General features: G+C 42.5%; 1 protein-coding gene across 1 annotated transcript in view; it reads left to right on the top strand.

Annotated features, from left to right (window-relative positions):
- Window positions 1-24,686, top strand: part of MAP7D2 (MAP7 domain containing 2) — a 67,025-nt gene that overhangs the window by 20,124 nt on the left and 22,215 nt on the right. Inside the window, exons 2-3 of the mRNA XM_088532745.1 lie at window positions 16,956-17,033; window positions 20,356-20,519. Coding sequence (XP_088388871.1) covers window positions 16,956-17,033; window positions 20,356-20,519 — 242 coding nt within the window. The remainder of the gene's footprint in view (window positions 1-16,955; window positions 17,034-20,355; window positions 20,520-24,686) is intronic.

Here is a 24,686-nt window from a genome sequence, read left to right as displayed (position 1 = left end):
TCTGATGTAATGAATAATGGAAGAATTGGAAGAGACTTTGTAGTGGTGTTTTTTTTAATTGTGTTGTTTCATCAACCTTTCAATAGTTTTTAATAATTATGAACAATAAGGCAAGGTCCTGTTGCTCAAATCAATATCCTACCTCATGAAGCAGATGAGTGCAGTCCATACTATCCCAAATACCCTGACTGAGGTGTATAGGTAAAATTATGAAGATCCTTCCATTTGCGAAGTATTTTTTTTAACATGCAGATTAGATTCCACAGCACCAGAAGGCAGTTCTCATAAATACCGTCTTGCTCAGCTGCTGTAAGCTGGCCCCGTTCCTCTCCTCCTGCTCGAATCCTTGTGAAATGGCAGCAGTGCAATTACTTCTCACCGGAAGATCATTCCAGCCAGATGCATAGCCGTGTTTACCGATACTTAAACGCGCCTGGTTGTGATTGCCTGGTTGTGATAGGGAAGCAGTGCTCTGAGTACGCTGGGCAATCATTTTTTTTGTCCCTGAATTCGGAGATGCAGAGGCAGCAGCATCCAAATAGTCTTTTCTGCTAGAATTACCTAATAGTTTAATACTATTACAGAGTTTAATACTGCCTGCAGCGCAACTGAAGCAGTGCATAAATTGGCTACTTGGTGCTATGAGAACACAGCAAAGAGAGATTTTTTTTCCTTTGCTAATGAATTGTGTACAAGCTCACCCCAAAGTGGTAGTGTTAAGACAATCACATTATTCACCAAGTGAAAGTGGCATCTGTTTCTAGTAGAGATGCTCAGGGGGCACGCTGCCCTTTCTGGTGAAATAAATAACGGCTGCAGGACTAATGACTGTATGGATTCTCCTGTTCTTATTTTGAGGGCTTTGTTTTGGTCTTGTCTTGTTTATAAAGAGGGAGCAGACCTGACTGTGTTGCTTCCTATCGCTTTCTGAGAGGTGGCGCGATAAAGTGGGGCTTTAATCGGCGCCTGACGTGCGGCTCGCCCAAGTCTCCCAGCTCCCTTTGCTCCCTGAGCCGGTAGCAGGCTGCCTAAATTGCTCTCTTTGCTGAATTCCCCAGCTGACAAGAATAGGCTGCAGCGCCCGCGGCCTGCCTGCTAGGGAACTAAGCCATTCGCCTTCCGCCTTCCTCTTTCTTTCTTTTTTCCTTTTTTTTTTTTTTTTTTTTAATTTTCTCCAGCTGAAGGTTTTCTCCCTCTATACAAAGCTTTTGTGCTCGGCTGAGCCCTTCACCCTCGACGTCTGAGCATTGTGTTGAAGCGGCTGTGGTACCCAGAGACTCCTTTTGGAAAGTGATGCATTGCACAGAAATAGGGTAGCGCAGCCAGATGTCATTATTGCCAATGTGGGAAACAAGCCTGTAAAGTTTCAAAGCAGAGAGCTTGCTCTGAGGGCTCAGGAGTAGCATCTTTACTATGCTAAATTCTCTGTAGATGAATGAGAGTGGGGGTGAGAAAGGACAAAAATGTTCCTTAAAGAGGGGGATTCTGAGCCCGTCAGGCCAGAACAGCTTCAGCCGAGAGCTCAGAGAGCAAGTTCAGTCTTTCAGTTTTTCTTTGTTCTAAGCTCTCTGGTTTGTAACTGCTTGTGAAGGGTGCCGTGTATTATATATATACACTTTGTGTTTTCACAATGTTAGGCCAGTAACTACGAATAGCAATTTATCTACTTTTCTTCTAACAGAAATACACTGGCTACTTCAGAGAAAAACATATATTGGAATAGCTGCAATGTGAATAAAAACAAGCTGAGAGTTATTTTTCTGTCAGTAGCTAACTGTTAAGGATAATTGAAATAAATCTCTAATAATCAACTTTCCCCCTCTCCTGGATAATGGACAAGCAAAAGCGAGTTTTCTGAACAGTTAACTTTAGCCACCACAAAAATGGTGCCCCGCACATCATCTGCGTGTACCAAGCGTGTTAGTGTGGAAGGACTTACTTGTGCACTAGAATCCTTGAATCCTTTTAGATAAAAATGTCCTGACATTATTGTCATTTGGCTCAGGTCACTTTCAAGGATATTCGCATAACACAAATATTTATTCAGATAATCCTTCCCTTCTGTTCTGTGCATGTTTAAGAACTAATCCAAGTATTTTTTGAAAGCTAACATTCAGACTTGGCTTAATGGCGTATTTGCACTGACATGGCTTTCAAGTTTCCGAAGTGTGAGGGTATTTTTACTTAAATTCTGTTTGTTTCTTTACCCAGATGACTCTCAATGCTGATGTACATTGGAGGGGTAAGGAAAAGGATGCAGGGAATGTTTCAAGTTGAATTCACTTGTCCTTCTCATGGCCCCGTTCCCCCTCTTTCCAGACCCTGTCACTTGGTCTTGCGGAGGAGTTATTAATTCTACTTCTAAATATCGTTACCCATCCTGCCTTAGTCATGGTGGAAAAAAACAGAGCCCAGTGGTTTTTCGATTGCGCTGCAGCCTTGACAAAATCCTCCAGGCTCAGATTTTTCATTATTCACGCAATTGCCTCGGATTATTTTGATTCACTTGATTAAGCTGCTCTCTGATGCTTCAACTATTCCCGGACCCAGCTGCAGCTCCGGTGGCCTGGGGAGGCACGTGGCGTTGGCCTCTGGTCCGCACCTCTCCCTCCGCGCCGCAGCGGGGCCGTGGGGCGCTACGTCCCCGGCAGCGGGGCACGCCAGAGAAAGGGGCACATGTGCACAGGCAGGGCAGCGTTTTGTGTGGAAGGGAATTAGTTCAGAAAGGAAGAGGGACTCTCTTCCTTTTCCTCTTTGTTGTTTTGTCTTTATTAAAAAGAACTGCATGAAACCAGGAGAAGGAACAGAGGGAAAGATACTAGCGCTCTCTGCAACAGAATTCCCCTCAGGTAGGGACAGAGGAGGTGTCATCTTGGCAGCCTCGAGGGTTCGTACGCTCGCGCCTCTCAGATGTGGATGAATGCAGCCTGTTTGCTTTGCTACGTAAAGCCTAAAAACGAGCACTGGGTAACATTACCACCAGTGAAGCTCAGCTTGAGTGCTCTCCCTGAAGCCACCAAATTCTTAACATGCTTGTTAAGAGCTCAGCACTGCTCATGCGGGCACATCCCGGTTCTGTGGTGGAAGCTCTGGGGAGGTTTGGGGGGCTCTGGGGTGCTCACCCATGGCCTGCCTTGCGTGGAGAGTCTACAGCAGTGCTTTTTCCTCTTGATCTTTCAGATACACTTGTGAATCAGTGAGCATCATGGCTTGGGAATGGTGTTAAATATAGATAAGTTACGAATAAGCCTGCCTGCCTGGCAATCTCTAATGAGAAAATCAACACAAGAGGTGTGTTAAAAGATAAATGTCCATACAGTGCTCCAGTCTATTTATCACTCTGCCTGTGCAAGAGGCACTTCGTTAACTCTCCCTTTCTCCCATACTTACATATATATGTATATATATATATTTTTTTCCAAATCTTACTATTTACTTTTAATCCTGTAAGTCATTCTAACATAGGCAAAGCAATAAACAAAATGCAAGGGTAAGCCAGTCTTTTTTGGTCGTTCACATAATAGACCATTTTTCCAGTTGAGGTCTTTGGCAGCAAGAAAAGTAATCTTGAGATAGCAATGTAGTCTCTGTTTAAAGTATACGTGTTTCTGCCTGAAAAGAGAATATTTACAGAACTCTACTCATTATTCTTGCTGTAGAAGTTAGCTTAGTGTAGAGCGCGATAATAAACCTGCTAATGTTTTCACAGCGTTAGCAGACGGAGACAGCCTGGAAAAACCCTTGCAGCCTCTTCCAGTGAGAGGAAGGAAGCTCAGTTCCTTCCATCATTAGCTGCTGGACATATTTGTCAGTCATTTAAAGAGTGAAATTATGAGTGACCTATATACACATATTTTGACTTTTCCGAAAGAGGAAAAAAGATGTGATCTCTTCAGATACTGTTTAGGGGAGTCATCTTTATGCAGTGATCGTGAGTTCCACTTAAGTAGTTATCAAAAACATTTTTGAGAACTGCTTTTCAACATAGAAAGCTTCCATGGCTGCTATAAGCAAGACTTCTTAGGGAGCTGCACATTAATTTCTCATTCCAGAAGACCAGCTGAACACCTGCTGAAGATAACTTTTGCATTAGCTATGGCATCGCAGTTGCGAGCTGTGACGGTTTTATTTCCCTGCTCCTCTTGTTGTCTCAGCTGCACCGTGCAGGTCACTGTCTTCGGTTTCATCTCTCAAAATTGTGTCTCTAGTTTAACTTCTTGCCTTCGGTCTGGAGAAGGGTTTGCGACCACTGTGCCCTAAGGTTTAGGAAGAAGAAAGATTAGAAGGAAACATTGCTCTGTAGGTATCAAATTTTTCTTTTCCATTGTATCTTATTTGATCACCTCTCCTTAGTTATACAGAAGAAGTTGGCAGTTGATTTTATAGGGTGTGAGTAGTGGAAGGGAACCCTTTCCCTCCCGTTCTGCTCATAGGGACCAGCCCTGCGTGCAGGTAGCACATGAGTCCTTTGGGGGCTGCGGGTTGCTTGTGCGCCAGTAGTTGTTTTGCAAAAAAAAATCATGAGAAAGCAAGTGGCCCAGCAAGGCTCACCTCACTAGCACATGCAGCTTATCAGGACGGAAATATAAGAATTTCAAACTAAATGTGCTTTATGCTTTAGGGTTATCCTTTTAAAATATATATATATGCATATGTATGTTACAAAGGGTGTTTGTAACAGTCTTTGATACACAAAACTCTTCACTTGGGTTTAAAAGAAGAAAAAACCCGACTGAAACGTGTAAAGAAAAAGAATCTAACAGGAAAGAACACAGCTTGAAATTTATCTTTTGGAGTAGATTGAGATTAAAGGGGGAGCAAACAGTTGCTTTAATATTTAAGGATTATTTTGCCTTTCTTTTTCCAGTCATAAACAAATTCTAAGTTAAAGCTTTTGATTTTAAACGCTCACACTGTGAATGATATATAGCAGCCAAATAAAGCTGCATTTGTTTGATTTGCAGAATCAGTCAGATTAAATTTCCTGCCAAGAAATTGTTTTACTAAAACCACAGTTGTATACACCAGAAAGTGGGAGAAGGAGGAACAAGGAAGATTAAAAAAACAAAATAAATTTTAAATAGGAATTGCCATTTCAACCATATACAGGCTAGGCTCATCATAGACTTACAAATCATGCTCTGGGCATACCTTAGAAGAATTTCAGCTCATTAGTTTTCATCTTCAAAAACATATAATTGCTTTGTAGTATAGCTACATCTCTTAATGGATAAGTCATCATTCTAGATTTTTTCAAAATCAATTAGAAGTAGCATTTGTTTACAAAGTATCACACACAAATCTTTAATTTCTCACATTCACCTTGTGTTTATTCTATTTATGAAGAGCTCTGTTTATGCATCCTAACACACACAGACACCACATGTTACTAGACTTATGATATAAATCTGTACACCAAGAAGACACTACACCATTTAGTGTAGTGTCTTAGGAGACTGAGTGTGAATTTGCCAATCGCCCTCAGGTTCAGTACATTTGTGGTGCTGTTCATGGGTGCAGGTATGTCCTTCTTTCCTGTCAGAGCTGCTTCTGTGATGTGCAGATCATTTGGCCCATCTCTTAGCCAGTTTTTAGCTGACCTGCTGATGTTTTGAGAAACTGCAAGCACTGACATTTACCATTCTGCTCGTTAGAAATAACAAAAAAGAAATGACCACTGAAAATGGTCCTTTCATTATTGTTGGCTGGTTTATCTCTGGAGTTTAATGTCATGGCATTGGATTAAACTTCCTCTGAAGTGCTGGGTTTGTATGTTGTACCTGTCTGCTTTAAAGCCTGTCAGTTCAAATGTGTCAGACAGCTAATTAGCTGCTGTGAAAATCAGTATAAAGTAATCTCAAATGGCTAGATTTCCTGCAACATTTAAACTACACATTTAACTCTTCTTGGCTCATCTCCGACATTTTTGTTGTCTTGGTTCCATGCAAGTCACTCTGAAAATAATGTGCAGAAGAGATTCAATTTTCTCCAAAATGTTACGTTATAAAAATGAGCAGACATATTTCTGAATCTGTTGATTTTTTTTTTCTTAGCAACTTCCATAATTTTACATAGATTTTTCTTAAGTTTTCGTCATTTTCTTTTTTTTCATGGCCGTTCTGTTGTGACTAACAGGGTCCGTGAGAGGGAAGATCCTTGATGATGATGTGTCCCTTCACTGAAAGTGCTTTATTGCTCAGGGCTTTTTTCTGGTTTTAAGTGCCTCTCTGCAAGTCCGTGGATCCTGTATTAGTTTCAACAGGAGATGAGGCACAGAGAGAACTGCACTTAACTGCCTGTCCATCCTGCTTCCCTCCCCTCAGTAATTCTTGAAGCCATCCACTAGCATCGGCTGAAGTTAACAGAAGCAACAGGACCTAAAGGGAGTTCTGCTCCTACAAAGATGGTAAAAACAGGTGATGCCACAGAATGCAGTAGGTGCTCGCCCCATATTATATGCTTTAAATCCATTGCTGTCAGGAGGAAGGTGGTTGCAAATGTCCCAGCTGCCAAGAAAACTGCAATAGGAACTTGTATCGTAATAGACACCAGAGAGCCTAGTGTATAGGCACAGCTCCATAGGATAGCAGGCTTTTTAATGCCTCATAGAAATTTTTCCAGATCATGCATCTGAAGAATTTAAGTTACCAATGAAATATCTTTTGGCTAGATTTCCACCCCAGTACTTGCATATGGATGAGGATGGAAAGTGGTTGCACAGAAAGTGCTACAAATTCAGATGCAAGAGCTGAAAGAGTGTTCAGCTTGGGTGCCTACAGCAGTATGCAGAGGCATAAGGACTAATATGACAAATGTGTTTTGCCTAGGTACAAAACAGGTTTTCTTATACTGTGATGGTCAACCATACAAGTATTTTAATAAAGATAGCTGTAATTCTGAACAAATACAAAACATATATATAATTTGTTTGTTAGCAGTAATTCATTTTAAATGCTTTGGTCTTGTGTAGTGTTCTAAAAGTTTCTGGGCATTGATGTCGAATCACTAACTCTAGCAGTGCGTACATGTCATTGTTGGGCTGGTTTAAATCAAGATAGCTTTGTAGCCACAGTTGAAGGGTTGACAAAAATACTCCAAGAAATATCTGGATTTTCTAAAAAGTAGTGTTTGGAGGCGGTGCTTCTGGTCCTTGAAACTAAGCTGGAGAATAGTCAAAGCGTCCGGCTGTGCCTAGAGAATGGGTGTGCATGTGCATATGCCTCTGTGTATTTGTGTGTGTGTAGGTGCCTATCTGAATGGCAAGGGAGAGGCCGGGAGATGTGGCCTGCGCGAGCTCCGGCGCTCTGCTCCTCGCGAGGGCCTTTGCTTTGCGGCACATCACGGCCTTTCTCTGGTGCCCGTGAGGGTTAGAAGATACCGAGCGCGGGACGTGGATTCTGCGCTAGGACTGCTTATCAAATAAGCTTAGTGACCCGCTAGGTTTTAATTGGCCTTTTTTTTTTTTTTCCTCGATTGGCACAAGCATGCCACGAATAAACTGAATCCTGAATTAAGTGGACGTGTTCATCTTTGTATGTAGTCTAATCTACATAGATTAGACTCTAATCCGCATAGATTAGATTTAAATCTGGTTTTCATTTATGCTTTATCTTAGCAGTTTTTGTAAATATGTGTAATTACTCCAAATCTTTGCCCTCCAATAAAACTTCCACTTTTTAAGACTTGAGAAAAATCAGTGGAAGCAGTGGAAGCACAATCCGCTCCCATCTCATGTGTAGAAATGTTTTGCTTTGATAAATTAGCTTTTATTTTGCAGGTTAGGAGGTCTGTATTTTTAATGCGTCTAGTATCCTTATTTGTGTAAATGAGTAGGTTTTCACCAGGAAAACTTATTGAATAATCCTCTGATGAACACAGATTATTTTGCAGTGGCACAGAAGTAGACACTTCAAATGCAGAAAAGCGAAATGCTTTTTAAGAACATAACCTTTTCAAGGGATGCACCAGCGATGAGCCTTGTTGGTGTTAGTGTATGAGCTTAGCTGGATAATATCGCTCATCCTTTTAAAACAGTCTCTTCCAGATACTGACCTCACAGACCTAATGCCTTCTGTCCGTTTCCACAAAGGGAAACGTTGTCTTTCCCTCCGAGTGGAGCAAGATTTAGGCAGGATGTATAAGCCTGAGCATCTCTCACAGCCGCAGCTATCCTTTTGTCCCCTCACAGTCTTGGACTCGTGTGACAGCTGCTGCAGCTCCCTCTATTAATTAGGTGGCCTGTGTCAGTGTTAAGACAGTCTCTGCTTTGGGATTGATTTCCTAGGCATCTAGATGGCCTAAGTAATTCTGACTGTTTAATCTAGTTGAAGGGCCAGAGTCAAGTGAGTCTCTTGCTTTTGGAGTGCTTTTAAAAATTATTATTTTACGAAAAGATATTTTTTCTGTGCAGAGTGACTGATATTAATCGGATCAAGAAAACCAGTGATCGATACTAAGATGCAATCAGTGCGTGCATGGGGATGTGTGTGAATGCGGAGCTGGTTCCCTTCGCCTGGGGCGGTTGGGTTGCCAGCACTTGGTCAAGTCTCAACAGTTTCTTGCAGCCGCTTCACTGAAGCTCAGTGTTTCGTGGGAGCCAGGAGCTCACAGGAGCCGGGCATGTCAGGCATGGAAGAGCTGCAGAGATTAGGTTCTTTGACAAGATGGAGGAGATCCCTGGCCTGCATAAGGCATTAATGGAAAATGTGACTTTTTTCTGGATTTAAATAGGTAAATATTCAGAGACGGACACTAATCATATGTTAGAATTATAGCTAGGCACCAAGACTTGGGCATCTGAAAACCGGAGCTGGCTGGAAGGCACTCTGACCAACTGGCCAGAAGCATAAACCTGCACAGTTACTAATGCGAGGAATGTACAGTGGCCTAATATGCTTATTAAAATGCAATGCAGGAAGAGGAAGGGTGTTTAATTGGAAAGTATTTCTTCTGTATGAGAATTTGCTGTGTGTATTTTGAGAATAGATCCCTTTGGTTTTGGTATATCCGTGGATGTTCTTGCTTTCCCTTAATGAAGTCAGTGGGAAAAGTAAAGCACAGTAAGTCCAGCATTTCAACTCTTGCTCCTAATCACAAGTCCACAGAGGATAAAGTTCACTTGATAATATCCACTGCGGATTAATCAGCTTTACTTCTCCCTTGAAGCTTTTGCCAAATCACAGAAAAAAAAGCATACTTTCTTTATCTGGAATCCAGCCATCTTTTATTTGGCATGACACATTATTTCAGCTAGGGACAGAGCAAACTGGAAGTCATATAGCTTTATCATGGATGGGTGTTTTATTAAGAATAATATTATATACATGAAAAGATGTAGATGGGTTCTTATTTTGTGAAACGGGCTATATTTACTTTGCTCACCGCAAAAACGGGGGGGGGAAAAAAACCACGTAAAGTGTTCTCCAGAATTTTAGTTATCACTGACTTAATGATAGAGGAGAGGATGTTCTGAAAAATGAAGCTAATATTAAACAGGAAACTTTATTTTCTAGGAAAAGAATATATAGGCATATTTTGAGGGGGGAAAGGTGGAAACGGCTTGCGTTTTGTAAACATTATTCCAAGTCAGATACGTTTTCTTCTCCAAATATCCTTACTCAGCAATTTAGGGCAAATCCCAAAGCACAGATAGTTATATTTATTGCAGTCTCTATTAAATTAAGCTTGAATTAAAAAAAACAATACATTTTACAAAGCTCTCCCTATACATATATATGTATGTATATATGCATGTGCAGCATATTATTTAATGTCAGACTGTGTGAATCTCGGCCATACTCATTCGTCACGGCCCTGACTTCCCAGTGAGACTCCTTACCCAGAGATAGAAACATTATCTCATCCCCCTTTTCTGTGGTTTTCCTTTCATATTTTTCCGCCTCACCCTCTTTCAGTGACAGTTATTGAGAAAGTGTTGGCAAGTACATGGCATGATTTTCATTCTGGGCTCCAGTGGAAAGCACTCTGTCTGAGTTGGTTTAGAAGCAGGTTAGGATTTCACTGTGCTATACTTTTTTGGACTGGCACCTTGACCTAGAGGTTAATTGCAAAATTCTGCCTAGTCAAACTCCTCTCCCTACGCACTGGCCCATGTGCAGGCAGTTGCTTCCTACAGGGGCTGCGGAGTCTCCTTTGCCCACCAGCCCTGCAGGCAGAGGCCACCCAGGAGCGCAGGGAATGGGGATTCCTCAGCTTCCTGGGGATTCCCAAGAAAGGGGGTCCTTTGACCTCCAAGTTACCTGAAATTGGAGATTTGCAGCTGCTCCGTTCCCATCCTGTGAAGTTTCTTTTCAGATACAAGGAACTCCAGCAGCAACCTCCTGAACTTCAGCAGAATGCTGCAGTACCTTCAGCGGGGCACCTTGATCTGGGCTCTTGCCACTATGGGAAAATCACCCCAACTTCTGTGGAGCACAGTTTTTAACGAGGCATCCGTCTGCCGAGCTGTTGGGCTGCACGAGGGTTTGACCTGCTGATGGTGATGGGCCAACAGGCAGGGGGAAGTGTGGCATAGGGCTGGGGGCCCTTCAGAGTCAGCACGCTGGGGCCTCTGAGGACAAAGACACCCGTTCTGCCCAGCAGTCTGACTCCTCCAAGTGCTTGCCTGAGGGAAAGGTATCTATCTTCTCCAAATAACCATCTTGGAAAACATTGGCTCCTGCACCCCCTGGTTTTAAAGTACAGCATCAGAAGCAGCTGTGAGTGTTGGAGTACTTGTTCATCACTGTCAGCAGAAGTAAAACACAGTGAAAGTGGCAGGGATGGAGCACTTCTGGTTGCGGATCATCTCCATGCCCACAGGGGGGCTGTGCAAGACCGTGTGCTGGACTTGCAGGCCCCCACTAAAACCATTGGGATCTCCCAGGTCTGGAGAAGCCCTTCTGTGCTCTTTGGATGTTTTAGCTATTGCTCAGGAACGCAGCGAAAAGCTACAAGACAACCGAAGTGTAAGATTGAGATTCAGTGTGCACACCAAGAGAGCAAGCAGCTTGAGCAGGAGAGGGTTTGGGCGTGTGTTGGGGATTGCAGGCTAGCAGACTTCTCCCACCTCCTGTTACTGTTTCCATCTCATTTACTGTTGCTCGAAACATTCGAATCTCTCAGTGAGATACCCGTTTTCTCTCGGGCTGTGGCTACCCCTATATCTAATAATAAACGGGTGTCAAAGGGGCTGGTGCAGATATTTTAATGTGTATTTCAAATCCAGAAACACATTTTTTGTAAAGAACTGAGGTGGATGCAAATATCATTTCTAGTTTGTTTGAGGAAGTTATGATGAAAGATACTTGGTTTAAAAAAAATCACAGTAGTAGAAGTCATTAGAAAGAAGCTGAATTGCTTTTATATTGATATGTATGTTCTTAAAATGCAGTTCTTTCGTTGCCTATTGAAATCACAGAGATGGAGAAACAAAAATTCCTTTGGATATTTTGGACAAAACAAGTATTACTTTGAGGCTTACTATGTTAAATTGAGAATTTTTCTTGCTAAGGTTATGAGACATAGTGAAGTACCCAAGGAATGTTTGGAGAACGTACTGATGCTCTACTTCATTTCCAACACTTTTTTTTTCCCCTTAAGTTGCTTATTATAGTGCAGGGCATAAATGATAGGACCTCTTTTCAGACATAAAAGTTATATGCAAAGGGACCATGGTCCTGGCAACATGTTTTACGCCTTTTTTTTCTTTTGTAGATTAAGGAGTAATTCTGCTGGCGTCAATCAAACTGCTCTGTGTAAGGTGGTAAATACATAAATCCTAAGTAGTTGTTGCTGGCGCAATTGGTAATTCAGTAGAAGTGCGCCGAGTGAATGAAAGAAGCAAAAGGATTTGAAGTAACAGGAGATTGTTGCATTTGTCACGTATTTAATTTTATTTCTTCCCCTGTCAAATTTTATTGAATTTGGAAGTTTATTTCAGTTAACTTTTAACTTTTTGTGAGGAATACCTTGCTGCCAAGTTCTGACTGAGGATTTTGGCAGAAGCAGATACAATTCCGGAGACTCCAGGGAGAGCAGGAGTGGAGCAGACCTGCGCTCGGCTCTCAGCTGCGAGTTCCCACCCCGGCCATTCGCAGCTACCCTTAGAGCTCTGTGCTAGCCAGGGCCCAGCACTTAATGTTTACATGAGTGAACGTGTTATTTGTATTAAAATTGTATACAATACTCTTCCCAGCCCATTTGTCTCCTGGCAGAGAGGTGATGCTATTAGTAACGGACTGCGGGATGGCAGGTGCTCGATAATCCGTGGGGACCTCCTTCCTTTTGTCTCCTTTGCCCTTCCGTTGGGAATTGAGCCTCTCTGGAGAGTAAGTGTTGGTAATTGGAGAGGAAAGGGAGCCTAATATAATTTAGGTGATGGAGAGATGGTCCTCACTCTATTCAGCCTCTGTAAATGTTTCTGCACCGGCTTTGCTCAGCAGCCTATGAAGCCTGACGCGCGTATCCATCACCTCAGCACGTGTGCGTGTGCCCATGCACCAGGCGGACGCTCTTTCCCGAGGAACAGCGCTCCCGAGATTGCTGCAAATCATTCTTTGTTGAAGGTTTATGTGTGAGAAACACTGCCCGAACTACGGTCACACGCTGGGGGCAAAAATCAGCGGTGGAATGGAGTTGGTGTGTTCAAGTGTGCCCAGGATGTGGTACCAAGCAGGTTTCAGAGCATAAGTTTGGTTTTAATTTCTATATTTACTCAAGAAACCGCTGTCTTCATGATAACATGTTCACATGCAGACTTTTCTCTTTGAAGACAATTTTTTTGTCTTCTTCGAAAGGATAGATTAGAGCTTTTGTCGACCAAGGTAGGGATATACAGTTTTTAAAGGAACTGCAATGCTTAGAGAGTTAAATATTTCATTCTTGTATTAATAAATGATTGATAATGGTCTTCTGAAGAAACTGAAGTTTTTTTTAAAACAAGACCAAAGTTATAGCTGAACTGCTGCTATTCAGGTCCCTTTCTGTGCAGTGTTTTGGTGCTTACATGCCCTTTTAGTAAAGCCAAATGGGCAAGAAAATAAAAATTTGCCTGAGGTCTGGTGTATTTTTCAGTTACAGCTAGAAGTGTTCATGTGTGTTACATGTAGGGGAGGGGGACTGGCGTGGCCTGAGAGACTCTGAGTAAGACAGCACTACAGAGCAGGTATTGACATGCTGCTGCTGCACTGCATGCGTGTGCGTGCTGGGGGCTTACCTAATAGGGACCTCTTCAGTAAATTAAATTATTAATCTAGTGCCTCATAAATAAAAAAGATCAACTAATGTATTTTTATCAGCTCTCCAAGTGATCTTGTGGTGCTGTGTCTGCAGGATACTGGCGTCTCCATGGGGCTTTGGATATGGCTGTGTATGTTGTTTTCCCTCGCCATACAGTAAGACAGATTTTTTTTTTTTTTAATGTGATCAGCCAACTACCTGGGTATACTTTAATATATCTTTTATTAAAAGTTATTTGTTTCTATTGCATGTGTAGTGTGTATCTGCTCCCCACTGTATCTGCCAGCCCTTGTCCTAGGCAGTTAGCCCAGGGTGTCTGAAACGTCGCTGGGTTTGGCAGATGAATCTACCCTTAATGACTTCACTTGCATTAGCATTAACTAATAACATTAAGTTCTTGAAAATCAAAAAAGTGTAGCTTTACGTGTGGTTGCCAGCAGGCTGTGCCTCGTAGCCTTCCTGCGATGTGCTGAGAGTGGAGGAGCGACGGGACCTCTTGCAAAGAGGAGCAGTCATCTAGAGCCAGCCCGTGGGGTCTTGCGCTCTCTGAGTGCAGTTGTCACTGACAACATGAAGAATGTGAAATTCCTTTATTTGCTAGTGCTCCGCGGGAAGCAGTGGCAGATGGGGAACCGCTTTTAGGATCTCAAGAACAGTTTTGGTGGGGAGAAAGCAGATTGCAGGGATCAAAGCCTCGGTTTCGCCGACGGGTGTGTTTGGGAGAAGGGATCCCCGCCGCGCGCTCGGTGCGTCGGCCTTGCCTGCTCACGGCTGGCGGGCCCTCCTGAAACACCAACTCTCACCATGCCCCACGGGAGAGCCCTTGGCTTCAGCACCTGGGGTCAGGATGCAGATGTCAATGGGAAGAGCTCACTCGTGTCTCCTCAAAACACGACCACCCTCTTTCCAGTCCCTAGCCTAGCAATAGCCAAGTTTTTTTCTTCGAAAGTCTACACGAGCAGCGCATGGAGCGGAGCAGGATCAGACACCGTTCCTTCAGGCTGAGGAGGCTTATGCTGCCCATCAAATCACGTTGAGACCATGATCAACATATCGGTGTTTAGTTCACACATGTTTACGTCAAGGTAACATTGAAGCGTTAAAGGAGGCACAACCAGCCTGTGTTTATATGTGTCCTTCACTGCCGCACGCCTCTGCTCTTGCGAATTGGAGGCTTAGTCATAAATATGGAGAGTCAAGATAAAGCTGAGTGCACAGAATATTAATCTGAAGCCATTTTTAACATCATAGTAGAAGTTTTTATTGGTGTGGCCTGTGTTTTTTGTTTCATTTTAAATTCAAACCTTATTCTGCCCTCTGCTGGTAGTTCATGTTATGAACTAGAAATAGTATGAAATGATTTTAATTATAAAGTTACAATTAAAAAAAAAAACAGTTTTCATTAGCCTCTTGTTTGCAGTCTGTTTCCTTCCGCAGGTAACCATTATGCCCACCACATTTACCATATATAGTACCTAAAGATGTGTAGTAGATGTTTAAACATTTTTGACAGAATTAGCGTATCAATCTAGACACCAAGCCGTTACCCAGGGAGCAGTTATTCAAATTGTATTGACTTTATTAAAGCGAGCAAATTTCTGGGTTTTGGCAGGCAAATGAATGCCAAACAAAATCAGGTGCTAAAGCCTGTGCTGTTTTGATCCTACTCTTTCTGCATTTGTGTATCTGTATGAAGTCTGTATTTACTAGACTGCATGCTGTTTTCTCTACACTTTTTTCCTGTGCTGGAGTGTTGCACATTTAACGAGCAGCTACTCCATGCTTTTGTTGTGGTTTTGTGTGTGGTAAAGTCAAGTCTATAGAGTGCTGGTTCCCAGGACAGCCTTCAAACTACAGGCCTTTCTGTCTGCTGTCCTGTTTCAGAAAGAATGGAAACAAGAAACGTAAATCACAATTTCCTTTGCTGCAAACTTGATTCATCCCTTGAGCAGGTTCGTCTTATACGCTACCTCAGCCAGCAGGCCTAAAAGGAGAAATGTGCCAGCTAATGTATCTGCAAAAGGGGGTGAGATAAGGGGCACGAACCGCTTTACTTGCGAATTATCCTAATTTCCTAAATATCTGGCACTTCAGCCTTCATGTTCTCTTAATATTGTCTGGGTGGGGTTGAGACATCCAAACTCTGACCTAAAACAAATAAATAACACCCTCTGCCCTATTCAAGCAAGCTAACCTTAAAAAAACAAACAAACAAACAACAAAAAAAACAGAAGTGCAGAAGTTTCAGCCCCTGTCACTGTGCATCAACCTGGATACCTACAGCAGCCATGAACAAGGCTGGAGCTTTTAGATCACTTCTGCCAGATGCATTTATGATGGAACTGAAGTAGAGATAACAGCTTGCTGTAATTTTAATGATGGGCGTGAAGGGACACATTTTTACCAAGGGGTTTCATAAATATTTGCTGAAAGGAGAGCGATGAGAGTGACCAGAGGGGGTTGTAAATGTGGTCCATGAGCAGGAACTGTGCCCCTGTTCCACAGCCTCCCCCCTCTCCCTCCTGCTTATTCCCATCCTGGTTTTCATCCTTCAAATTGCACTTCTTCTGTTGAGACCTCCTGGAATTGCACCAGCCACAAGGGACTGGGAAGGCTGTATTTTAAACTACCTTGAAGACTGTGCATTTTACAGGAAGGTCTTTACTATGCAAAATCCGCAGACAGGATGCCCTCAGAGCGGAAGCCTGGAACTATGACTTTTCAGCAAGCGAATAACAGTTACAACTTAAACAGGACTAGAAAAGTTACTTATCTGGAGAAAAAAAAATAGCAACTTCAGGTCTTAGAGCAAAATGGAAGGAAATTTAATTATACAGTAGCTCAGCAGGGAGCCCAAGTAATGATTGCGAAGGATGTGATGTGAAACGCTGCCTGTGTGCGCTGCAGCTCCGCTTGGCCCCAGGAGATCCTGAAGACAAGGAGAAAAATGAGGGCACCAGGGCCCTCTGTAAATGGCTTTGTAAGGGTAGAGCTGCTCGAGGATGGCATCATCCAGTGGGTCTATCAAGACGATGACGGAAGCCCATCCAGGAAGGCCATGTTATTTCCAAAGGTTTGTTCAGGAGCCTGGCTAAGCTCTGCCGCCTGCTCCTTCAGAGCGCCAGGGCTGGCAAGCGAGGCACCTCGTGCACTCAGTTTGCCTCACTAAATTGCACCTTTTAGTGGGTCACGCTGTGCCAACAACTGCACCGTCTGCATCCGGGTACAAAGCTGACCTTAGGCCAAACAAGAAGCCTGCTTTTACCTGCGTGTTGTGAAAGGGAACCCGGTGTCGTCCCGGGCAGAGCGTGCAGGCGCCTCCGCAGCCTCCCCCGCAGCGACTGCCGCCTGCTGCCGCGGGGAGGTCGCGTGTCTGCGCCGGCCGTGGGCACGACGGCTGCGCCCGCACAGCAACCAGCCGTGGGCAGCCGGGGGCTGCGCTGCTTTGGCTGTGCTCCTAAACTGCCCGAATTCGAGCCAGAAACTTGAAAATGAGGTTATGACAAAAGATGATACCTAGTCACTGGCGTTTTTTTAATAAAGGGGGGTCAGTTACATTATGGGCCTCGGCGTTAGCTAGGATACTGCTGTCAAGATGTATACAAATCCCAGCTTGGTAACGCCCCTTGACCTGCAATATCATTTTTATTATGTTGCTAAATGCTGTGTACTTCTTTATTTTTGCTAACAGTTTTTTCCTTTCTCTCTGACTTCAGCCTTTGATGGATTCCTAAAAACTGATGAAAGACAACGACTGGCAAAGGAGAGGAGAGAAGAAAGGGAGAAATACCTTGGTAAGATAGCTGGGGATGTATGTATTTTTTATGTGTATGTGTTAATGGGCTTAAGTTACTAACATGACATTTCTCCTGTTCTGAATTTTAAATACTGTAGCTCAGGCTATTCCTGAGCCAGTGAGTCTTCTTTGGCTTACAATTACTTCTTTAAAATCGGCTCATATACAGATAAATAAATCTGACCAAGGGCTCCTGTGGTTTCCATTCAGCTGCTTACTATAGTTAGAAGTTCATTTTCCTCATTGACAGATATACTTTTGAATATAGACCTATGTACCGCATATTGACCATTATGATTTTGGTTTGTGCAAATACTGAAAGAGCCTTGAATAATACTTAAATGGTAGGATTATTTGCTGAAACATTCTCAGTTTTAGCCTAGTAAGTTTTAGCCCTATTAAAAGATATCTTGGAACTGGTAATAGCCATAAAAGTAGGTGTTTTTCCGATGGGTTTGCGGTTGGACTTGATGACCCAAAGGTCTTTTCCAACCATTATGATTCTATGTAAGAGATTAAAAAATACATAAATTCACTTCTTGAGTGATGGAAGCATTGATTTCAGAGTCTTCGAAGTACTGTCTCTTGCTTTTAATCCACAACTGCTGCTTTCAGGGAAATGTTGAGAAAAATGTGCAATTTCATTTACATTATGCACATGTGTGTGTATACATGTGTATTTTTTAATACATGCATATTTTTTAATATATGCATACACGCACATAAAAGAAAAAAAAAAGAAGTGTTAGAGTCTATTTCCTTATTATAATAACAAGAAGCCTGGTAGCATTGTTTCTTGAGATTACCTGACTATATCTATTAGAGGAAATTGCCAGTGTTTTATGATTTTTGTCAAACTGAATATAGGGTTATTTTGAGAAAACGTTAACTCAAATAGCAAGGACACCTCTGAAAAGAATCATAGGAGAAAAAAAAAAGAGCCTTTCTCAAAACAAATAAACAGCTTGTGACCATAACTTGACAAAACATCAGTCCTGAGAGCAGAAATTTGATGTTTTTAGTGACATGGGCTTAGTTAGAAAGAGGCTTCCTCGTAGTTTCTGTGAAAATTCACCAGAATGCTCAGTGGGGACTTAGTTTTTAGTAGCTAAATTTCCCTGCGGTTCTGTCTATGTGGGGAATGCACCAGCTTGAGCAAACCTGACATGCCCTGCAGTAGTAGCTTGTATCTCCTGCAGGTGTGCTCAGTGCAGCCTCGCTCTTCTGTCCTCATGATTATTCCTTCTTTGCTGGTCCCTGAGAAAGTGACACAATGAGTAGGTTGAAAAGGAATTGGATTAAAAAGTGGAAGAGAAACCGGGTGAGAGGAAAGCTGAAAGCTAGAAAATCTGGGACTGGCTTGCCAAGGGGATTTGGCACAGAGAAGATAAGGAAAAGGAGGTTTTAAATGCATTTCTTCTCTCCTTTGTGTGTTTTCTGGAAGCCTATTTCTTTAGGGTTAAACCCATTTCTAGAATGAGCAGCTCTGGTCTTTGGCCTCAGCAGACGTCTGCTGTGGCAGATCTCTTCTGGAAGCTGCCCAGTGAGTTCCCCAAAAGACAGATCTCCATGTAGCCAGCAGGTGCTTTGCAGCGACCGGGAATAACCCTCTCATCAAAGCCAAAACTCATTAATTAGTGTTTTCACATCCTTAAATGAAATTAAGGAGTGAGTATTGAAAACATGTCCGTGATGACAGAATAGTTTGCTTCCAGAATCCAGAAAGGTTTGCAGTCCAGAATCAGTCCCAGGTTTCACCTACTTAGAAGGTAATCCAAATGCTAATCTCTGGACACCTGATGTTATTTATTTGTTTAACTGGCTCCAGCATGCAGTTTTCAGCGGCTCTGTGTGACATACTGGCCAGTAGTCATTAACTGTGAGTGACCGGTCACTGATCCTTCATCATCTCTGAGGTGACTCTTTATCTGCTGACCAGTCTGCGGTTGCTCGTTCTTATGAATCCAGGCTTGGGTTCTCCTGACCTGCAGAAAAGAAAAAAGAAAAACAGCAAGTTCTTGTAAGGCAAAATGGGAAGCCATCACTGACCATATTTCTATCAAGTGGATGGCTTTGAGGCTTTGGTTTTCCCTGAAGGAGTTTGGGCATGAGGAAGAAGTTAGGTCTTGTAAGGAGACAGCTTTCTAGGGGAAGTTGAACTGCTGGAGAAAGACCTGATGTTAGGGGGACACTGACATGAAATGGGGGGGTTGGGGACAGATGGGGACTAGGGATGACTGAAAGCTGTGGATAAAGAGCCTGGGGCTGAGGAAAGGGGGTAGAAATGACTGCTGGAGCAGGGGAGTGATCTGAGGAAGTTTGTTGTGTGTGGGAGGGATTTGCTGGGCATGAAAATAGCAGCTCCAGTAGTAAACCAAACCGAAGAGGTGAGCAGAATAAGGGGCCAGCTTTTGTATGAACGGTGTTAATTCTGGCTTTCCTCGACTTTCAAGTTCGTAGGCAACTGTGATGATAATATTCTTTCATACTGGTGGTATGTATGTTGGTATATGATATTACAGGCTTGTGTGGATGAAAGCATGCTTATTAAACTCCTCCTCTTCTGCCTTGTAATGGAACACATTTGCATGAGAGCTGTTTTTTCTTCATGGTTTATCACATTAACTACTCTGCTACTTAATTTCCCTATGTAAACCTGAAGCAACAGTCCTGTCTATAGAGCTGCAGTTATAATTTCCCTACTAACAGATTTAATATCGCTGAAGAAGATTAAAACTACAGGTAGACTAAGCAACTGGGACAAATTCTCAATAATAAAAGTTAATTTTGTTCATGCAAAGTGCCAGAAGTGGATAACAATTTAACACAAAGTTATTAATAAAATAGTGTATTCTCAAAACTTCCTGGGAAGTTTAACATAATGCCTCTCAAGCATTTATTTTGAAGACAGCACCATAAAGAGAAGGATAGTTTTAAGGAGATTCCAAGGGCTTTTGCTTCAACATATATGATGGCTTCACTTTAAAAACTACTGGGGACGTGTTATATTTAAAGAATTTGGTCTTATAGCTGCAGAAGGATTTGAAACATACACAAAAGAAGAGTTCTTTACTATACTGCATGCTCTTTTTAAAGAGGTAAGAGGGCACGCTGTCACCTTGCGTCTTCCCTACTACTTAGTGGATCAATTGACTGGCTAATCATTGCAGCACTTCTATGCACTCTGCTTTTGAGCTTAGGGCACTAAAACTTTGTGTATCTGTATTGGCTATTTTACTCTATCATGTCATACTATCAAACAATTTTAAAGCAGGAGAAAATTTGCATGAAGTGAAAGGCACCTTTTTTCCTTCTCTAAGCTGCTAGGGAGCAGCAGATACTGGAGAAGGAGAGAAGGGCAAAACTTCAATATGAAAAACAAATAGAGGAACGATGGCGGAGGCTGGAGGAACAGAGGCAGAGGGAGGAGCAGAAGAGAGCAGCTGTTGAAGAAAAGCGGAGACAAAAGCTTAAAGAGGAGGAGGTAAGGTCCACTGGGAGGCCTCCTGTAGAGCTGCTGTATAAGATAGCATAACAACAACTCCATATGACATGCATTTCACTTTTTTTCCTTTTTTCTTTTCTTTCGAAGGCATTTGTGTCTTAATTTGGGAACTGCAACACTGCTATAATTGGTCTACTACAACTTGTTCATCAAAAATGTATTGAGAGTCTTTTTTGTTACTTGAATTTTATCTGATCTCATACGATAGTCACCTACTTACACTAACATATCTGGGACAGTCAGACATACAGCACTACCTTTCCAAAAGCTAGCTTTTAAGGATGACTGTTCCCAGAAAATGACAGCATTTTTTTTATGCTTTGTTTGCACTGACTACAGAAACTGAAATCATGTTTATGTATTCTTTCCTCAGCAACAGAAAATCAGAAATATGGCAGCTAAGAATCTAGGTTGGTTTAAAATTCTAATGCAGAATAGAATTAATCATATACCTTTAGAAGTGTCTCTGTGTGTGTTCCTTTTCTGTTGACTCTACTGAGATCACTTAAGGTTCTTTTTGGCTCTAGTATGTGTTACTCCTGATGCAGGTCTCTAAGTGCAGTATGTGTGTGTGTCTCCCGGCACGATGCTCTGTCTGAAACACCAGCACTGCTGCTGCAGCTAATAAAGAATTAATGATTTTTGGAAAAGAGAATGATGGTTTAAAAAAAAAAAAAAGAGAGAGAGAGAGAGAAAAGTAAAGAAATGTTGAGAAATGATGTTGATTTTTTTTTCCTAGTTCCTGTTCAAAAACTCTCTAGAAATCTGCAGTTACTAACTCTCCCCCTTTCCCTGTCCCCCACCTTTTCATGAGAACATCTTAATCAAAACATCAAAAGAGATAAAACGTTTCCATGTGGGATCAGAATAACATATTTCTGTCTGTTGAGTTTTCTTCTGTGTTTGTTGTTTTACTTACTTGAACCTCAAGAGAAAATTATATCCTGCCATTCTGCCAATCCTCTTTTGACTGCACCATACTGATACTGGCTTCTGCATTATAGCTGAAAATTCATTTTAAAATGTTTTGTCGTGTGGATCACTTGAAATTTGGGTTCTGTTTTTGTCATTTTTCATAGCAAAGGGGAGGAGGTCTGTCTCCTGTGGCAGTGACATCACTGATAGGACAGTACTTTTTCCCCAATATTTCCAGCTGTGGCAACCTTTTCAGCTAAGCAAAATCGATCCCCTTTGCAGGGGGCGTTGCAAGCGGCAAGAACAGACATGTCTGAAACCTGCTGCTCCAGAAGTGCAGGGGAGGAAGCAGCAGGGAGGAGAGGCAGGAGGTGTGGGCAGGGGGAGCACCCCGTGCTCTGCCGCGAGCCCTAAGAGCAGCCACGGCTCTGCCAGCTCAGACCCAAAAGCCCTTCTGGGAGGAAACCCCTGTCCTGCGCGGCCCCTCAGCCCGAGGTGGAGGCAAGGACAGGCCGGGAACGCGCCACTGCTGTTGAGGAGTTCTCCCCCAGCACCAGCAAGGCTGTTACGGCCTCAGCTGCTCCCCGTCACCAGCGTCCCTGCTGGGAGAGTCCACCCGAGAGAAAGGCCCCAGAGCCTGTCCTTCAAGCTTGAACAGGCCAAAGCCCTTCAGGAGAGGAGGCAGGCCAGTTTCTCCTGCCTACCAGCTGTCATGAGATACACCTGTGGAGAGATTTTCTTCCTTGCTCTCTGCCGTCTTGATAGTGTCCTTTGCATGTGGTCCTTAAGTCTTTTTTCTTGCACTCAACACAGCTGGAGGTAGCACGTATTTGTGATGGGAACAGGACATCAAAATCTCACTTGAAAATGTTCCTGTTGTCTCTGCAAGATTTTGGGAGTGAATGGATTTTAACGGGCTTGGAGGGAGGGTGCTTGTTTGATTCCCACCTTGAGCGTTGCCTGCTCAGCTATTCTGCACCTGAAGGACTTTTCAGAGAGGAGGTGGCCAAAGATCCACCTATTCTTGCTTGCATTCATGTTGTTGGATTTTTAAATTTATTTATTTTAGGCACTCCAGAATGTTGATTCTGTTATTTATTCTGAGAAAACGCATGTAAACTGTAAAGATTGTAGAAAGTAGCTTGGGTATGTTAGATACTAGCAGTAGATGGCCCTCTTCTTACTCATTCTTGATTTAACCTACATGCAAAGTTCATTGCACATCCGTTTTCTTTTTAAATGGAAGCTCAGTATAGCTGTACCACGGAGATTGTTTTCTCTAGAGCTATGGCAATTAGAGTTCCCAAATGAGGATCAGATGGATAGTGTTCAATATGTTTTCCAGACAGCACTGTCATTATAACAGACAGCAGATTTTTTTTTGTACGTTGTTTGCCGATGAGGAAAAGCTTGGTGTTCTTTTTTTTTTAAGTTTTAAGTTTTAAAGTTTGAGTTAGTTTTGTTCTGCTTCTGTTTCTCTAAGGTTGGTTTCTGTTCTATTTATTTTTCAAATTCAAAATATTGTGCTAGTTTAGAATGGCTTTTAATAACTATCCTTTGCTTGTGTAAAGTGGTTTCATATTGTTCTTTATCTGAGCTGTATCTGCAGGGCTTGTGAGGTTTAATAATTTTGTTCTGTAATGCTTTAATGAAAGTCTCTTTGCAAATGAAAATGAATGGTCATATCATGTAATTGAAGATTTCAACCTCAAAATGGAGGTGGCACAGGCTTTCAAATATGTATGAAACATCATTTATTCTCTTTAAACCGTTTCCTCCTGCATTTATTTTATCCCTAAACTAGCGCCGTTAGTGTACCCCGTGGTCCACAGACTAGAGAGTGGTGTCAGTCCTTGCCCCGAGCATTCCTAGAAAAAGAATAAAAGAACACAGATTGCCCAGATAATTCACTGAAACTTATTATCTGCTTTTTTTTTTTTTTTTTGATTAATGTGTAATAATATCCATTAGCTATGGAAAGGAAGAAAGATTCTGTAGAAGTGTGTGCTTTAATGGGAAGAATAATGGAAGGGCTATTTTGGTTTGTAGAGAGTGAGCAGAAAGGAATATTGGGGTGAGACAGCCAGCAGAGGAAAGTAATGAAAAGAAGAATGCAAGCAGCCTGCAGACAAGAACTCATGATGAAATAGGAGGTCTGGAAAAAGTATAGAAAAGGGACTAGAGTATAATGAAGCTATTGTGTCGAGAGGTGTAAAATAAAGACAAAACTGAGAAGCCTGAACTTAAATAAAAAAGCCCATAGGTGCTTTTTTTTTGATCATGTCATTTTTAAATGTAAAGTAAGAAGCAAACTGCATCAGAGGGGAGTGACTTTGGATTGTGGAAACTGAAAGATGGTTTTCTTACAAAAAGAGACAGTGTATAAGAAGTAATATCATATTCAAAAATATGGCTTTGGTTTTGTTTTGTTTCTCCTGTGCCATTGCAGAAAAGTCTCTGCTTCGGCCTTATGCTGCGTTGCCTCCTTCAGGGAGAAAAAGGAGGAGGAATGGCAGGTAGAGAGTTTGCCTGGATGCTGATGGCACTGACTAGACAGAGAGGAAGGAAAAGGAAGAGGCAGAGAAGCTGCTGCCTGCTCCGAGCAGCTTTGTGTGAGGTTAGCCGCTGCGTCCGGATCCGAAGGTGGAGAGAGGAGACAAAAGCGAGGAGAGCTCGGAGCAGCACAGGCAGGCCTTGGCTGCCTGGAGATGGCGGCAGACACTGTGACAGCAGGGCAGGCTCCCTGGCTGAAAGGTGGCAGGCAGGAGAGCCCAGAAACGTTGGCCAGGTGGGCAAGAACTGACCTTCTTCAGTTTCACATAAAGGCTAGTGTAATGAAACTCTTTATGGTGCAAATGATAATAAATCGTAATAAAATCAGGGGGAGAGAAGGCAGTTAAGACACATACACGCACAAAAAAGGTAGGGTTGATATCCATGGGTGGTTGGTAGTGGGCTTGGATGAGGTGGGAACCTTGAGCAGAAATGCATTACGAAAAATGCTGGTAGTGGAAGAGATTCTTCAGTGAAATGAGGAGACGAAAATGTATTCCAGATACTCTAAAGAGGTAGAATGAGCATACAGTTCATAGAAATTTGATGAACAGAGGCTCAAGGAGGTTGCACAAAGCTTATGAACACAGACATAAAGGTTTAAAGCAAGGTAGCTGCTGGACTCATCTGCTGAAGGAGCTCGGTCAGAAGCTACATCAGTGGAGAAACCGGAGATAT

The sequence above is a fragment of the Tinamus guttatus genome, unplaced genomic scaffold (genome assembly GCF_059628265.1).
Source record: "Tinamus guttatus ecotype Peru unplaced genomic scaffold, ASM5962826v1 Tinamus_guttatus_pri_ptg000470l, whole genome shotgun sequence".
Taxonomy (NCBI): domain Eukaryota; kingdom Metazoa; phylum Chordata; class Aves; order Tinamiformes; family Tinamidae; genus Tinamus; species Tinamus guttatus.
This window is presented reverse-complemented; position numbering and strand designations above follow the sequence as displayed.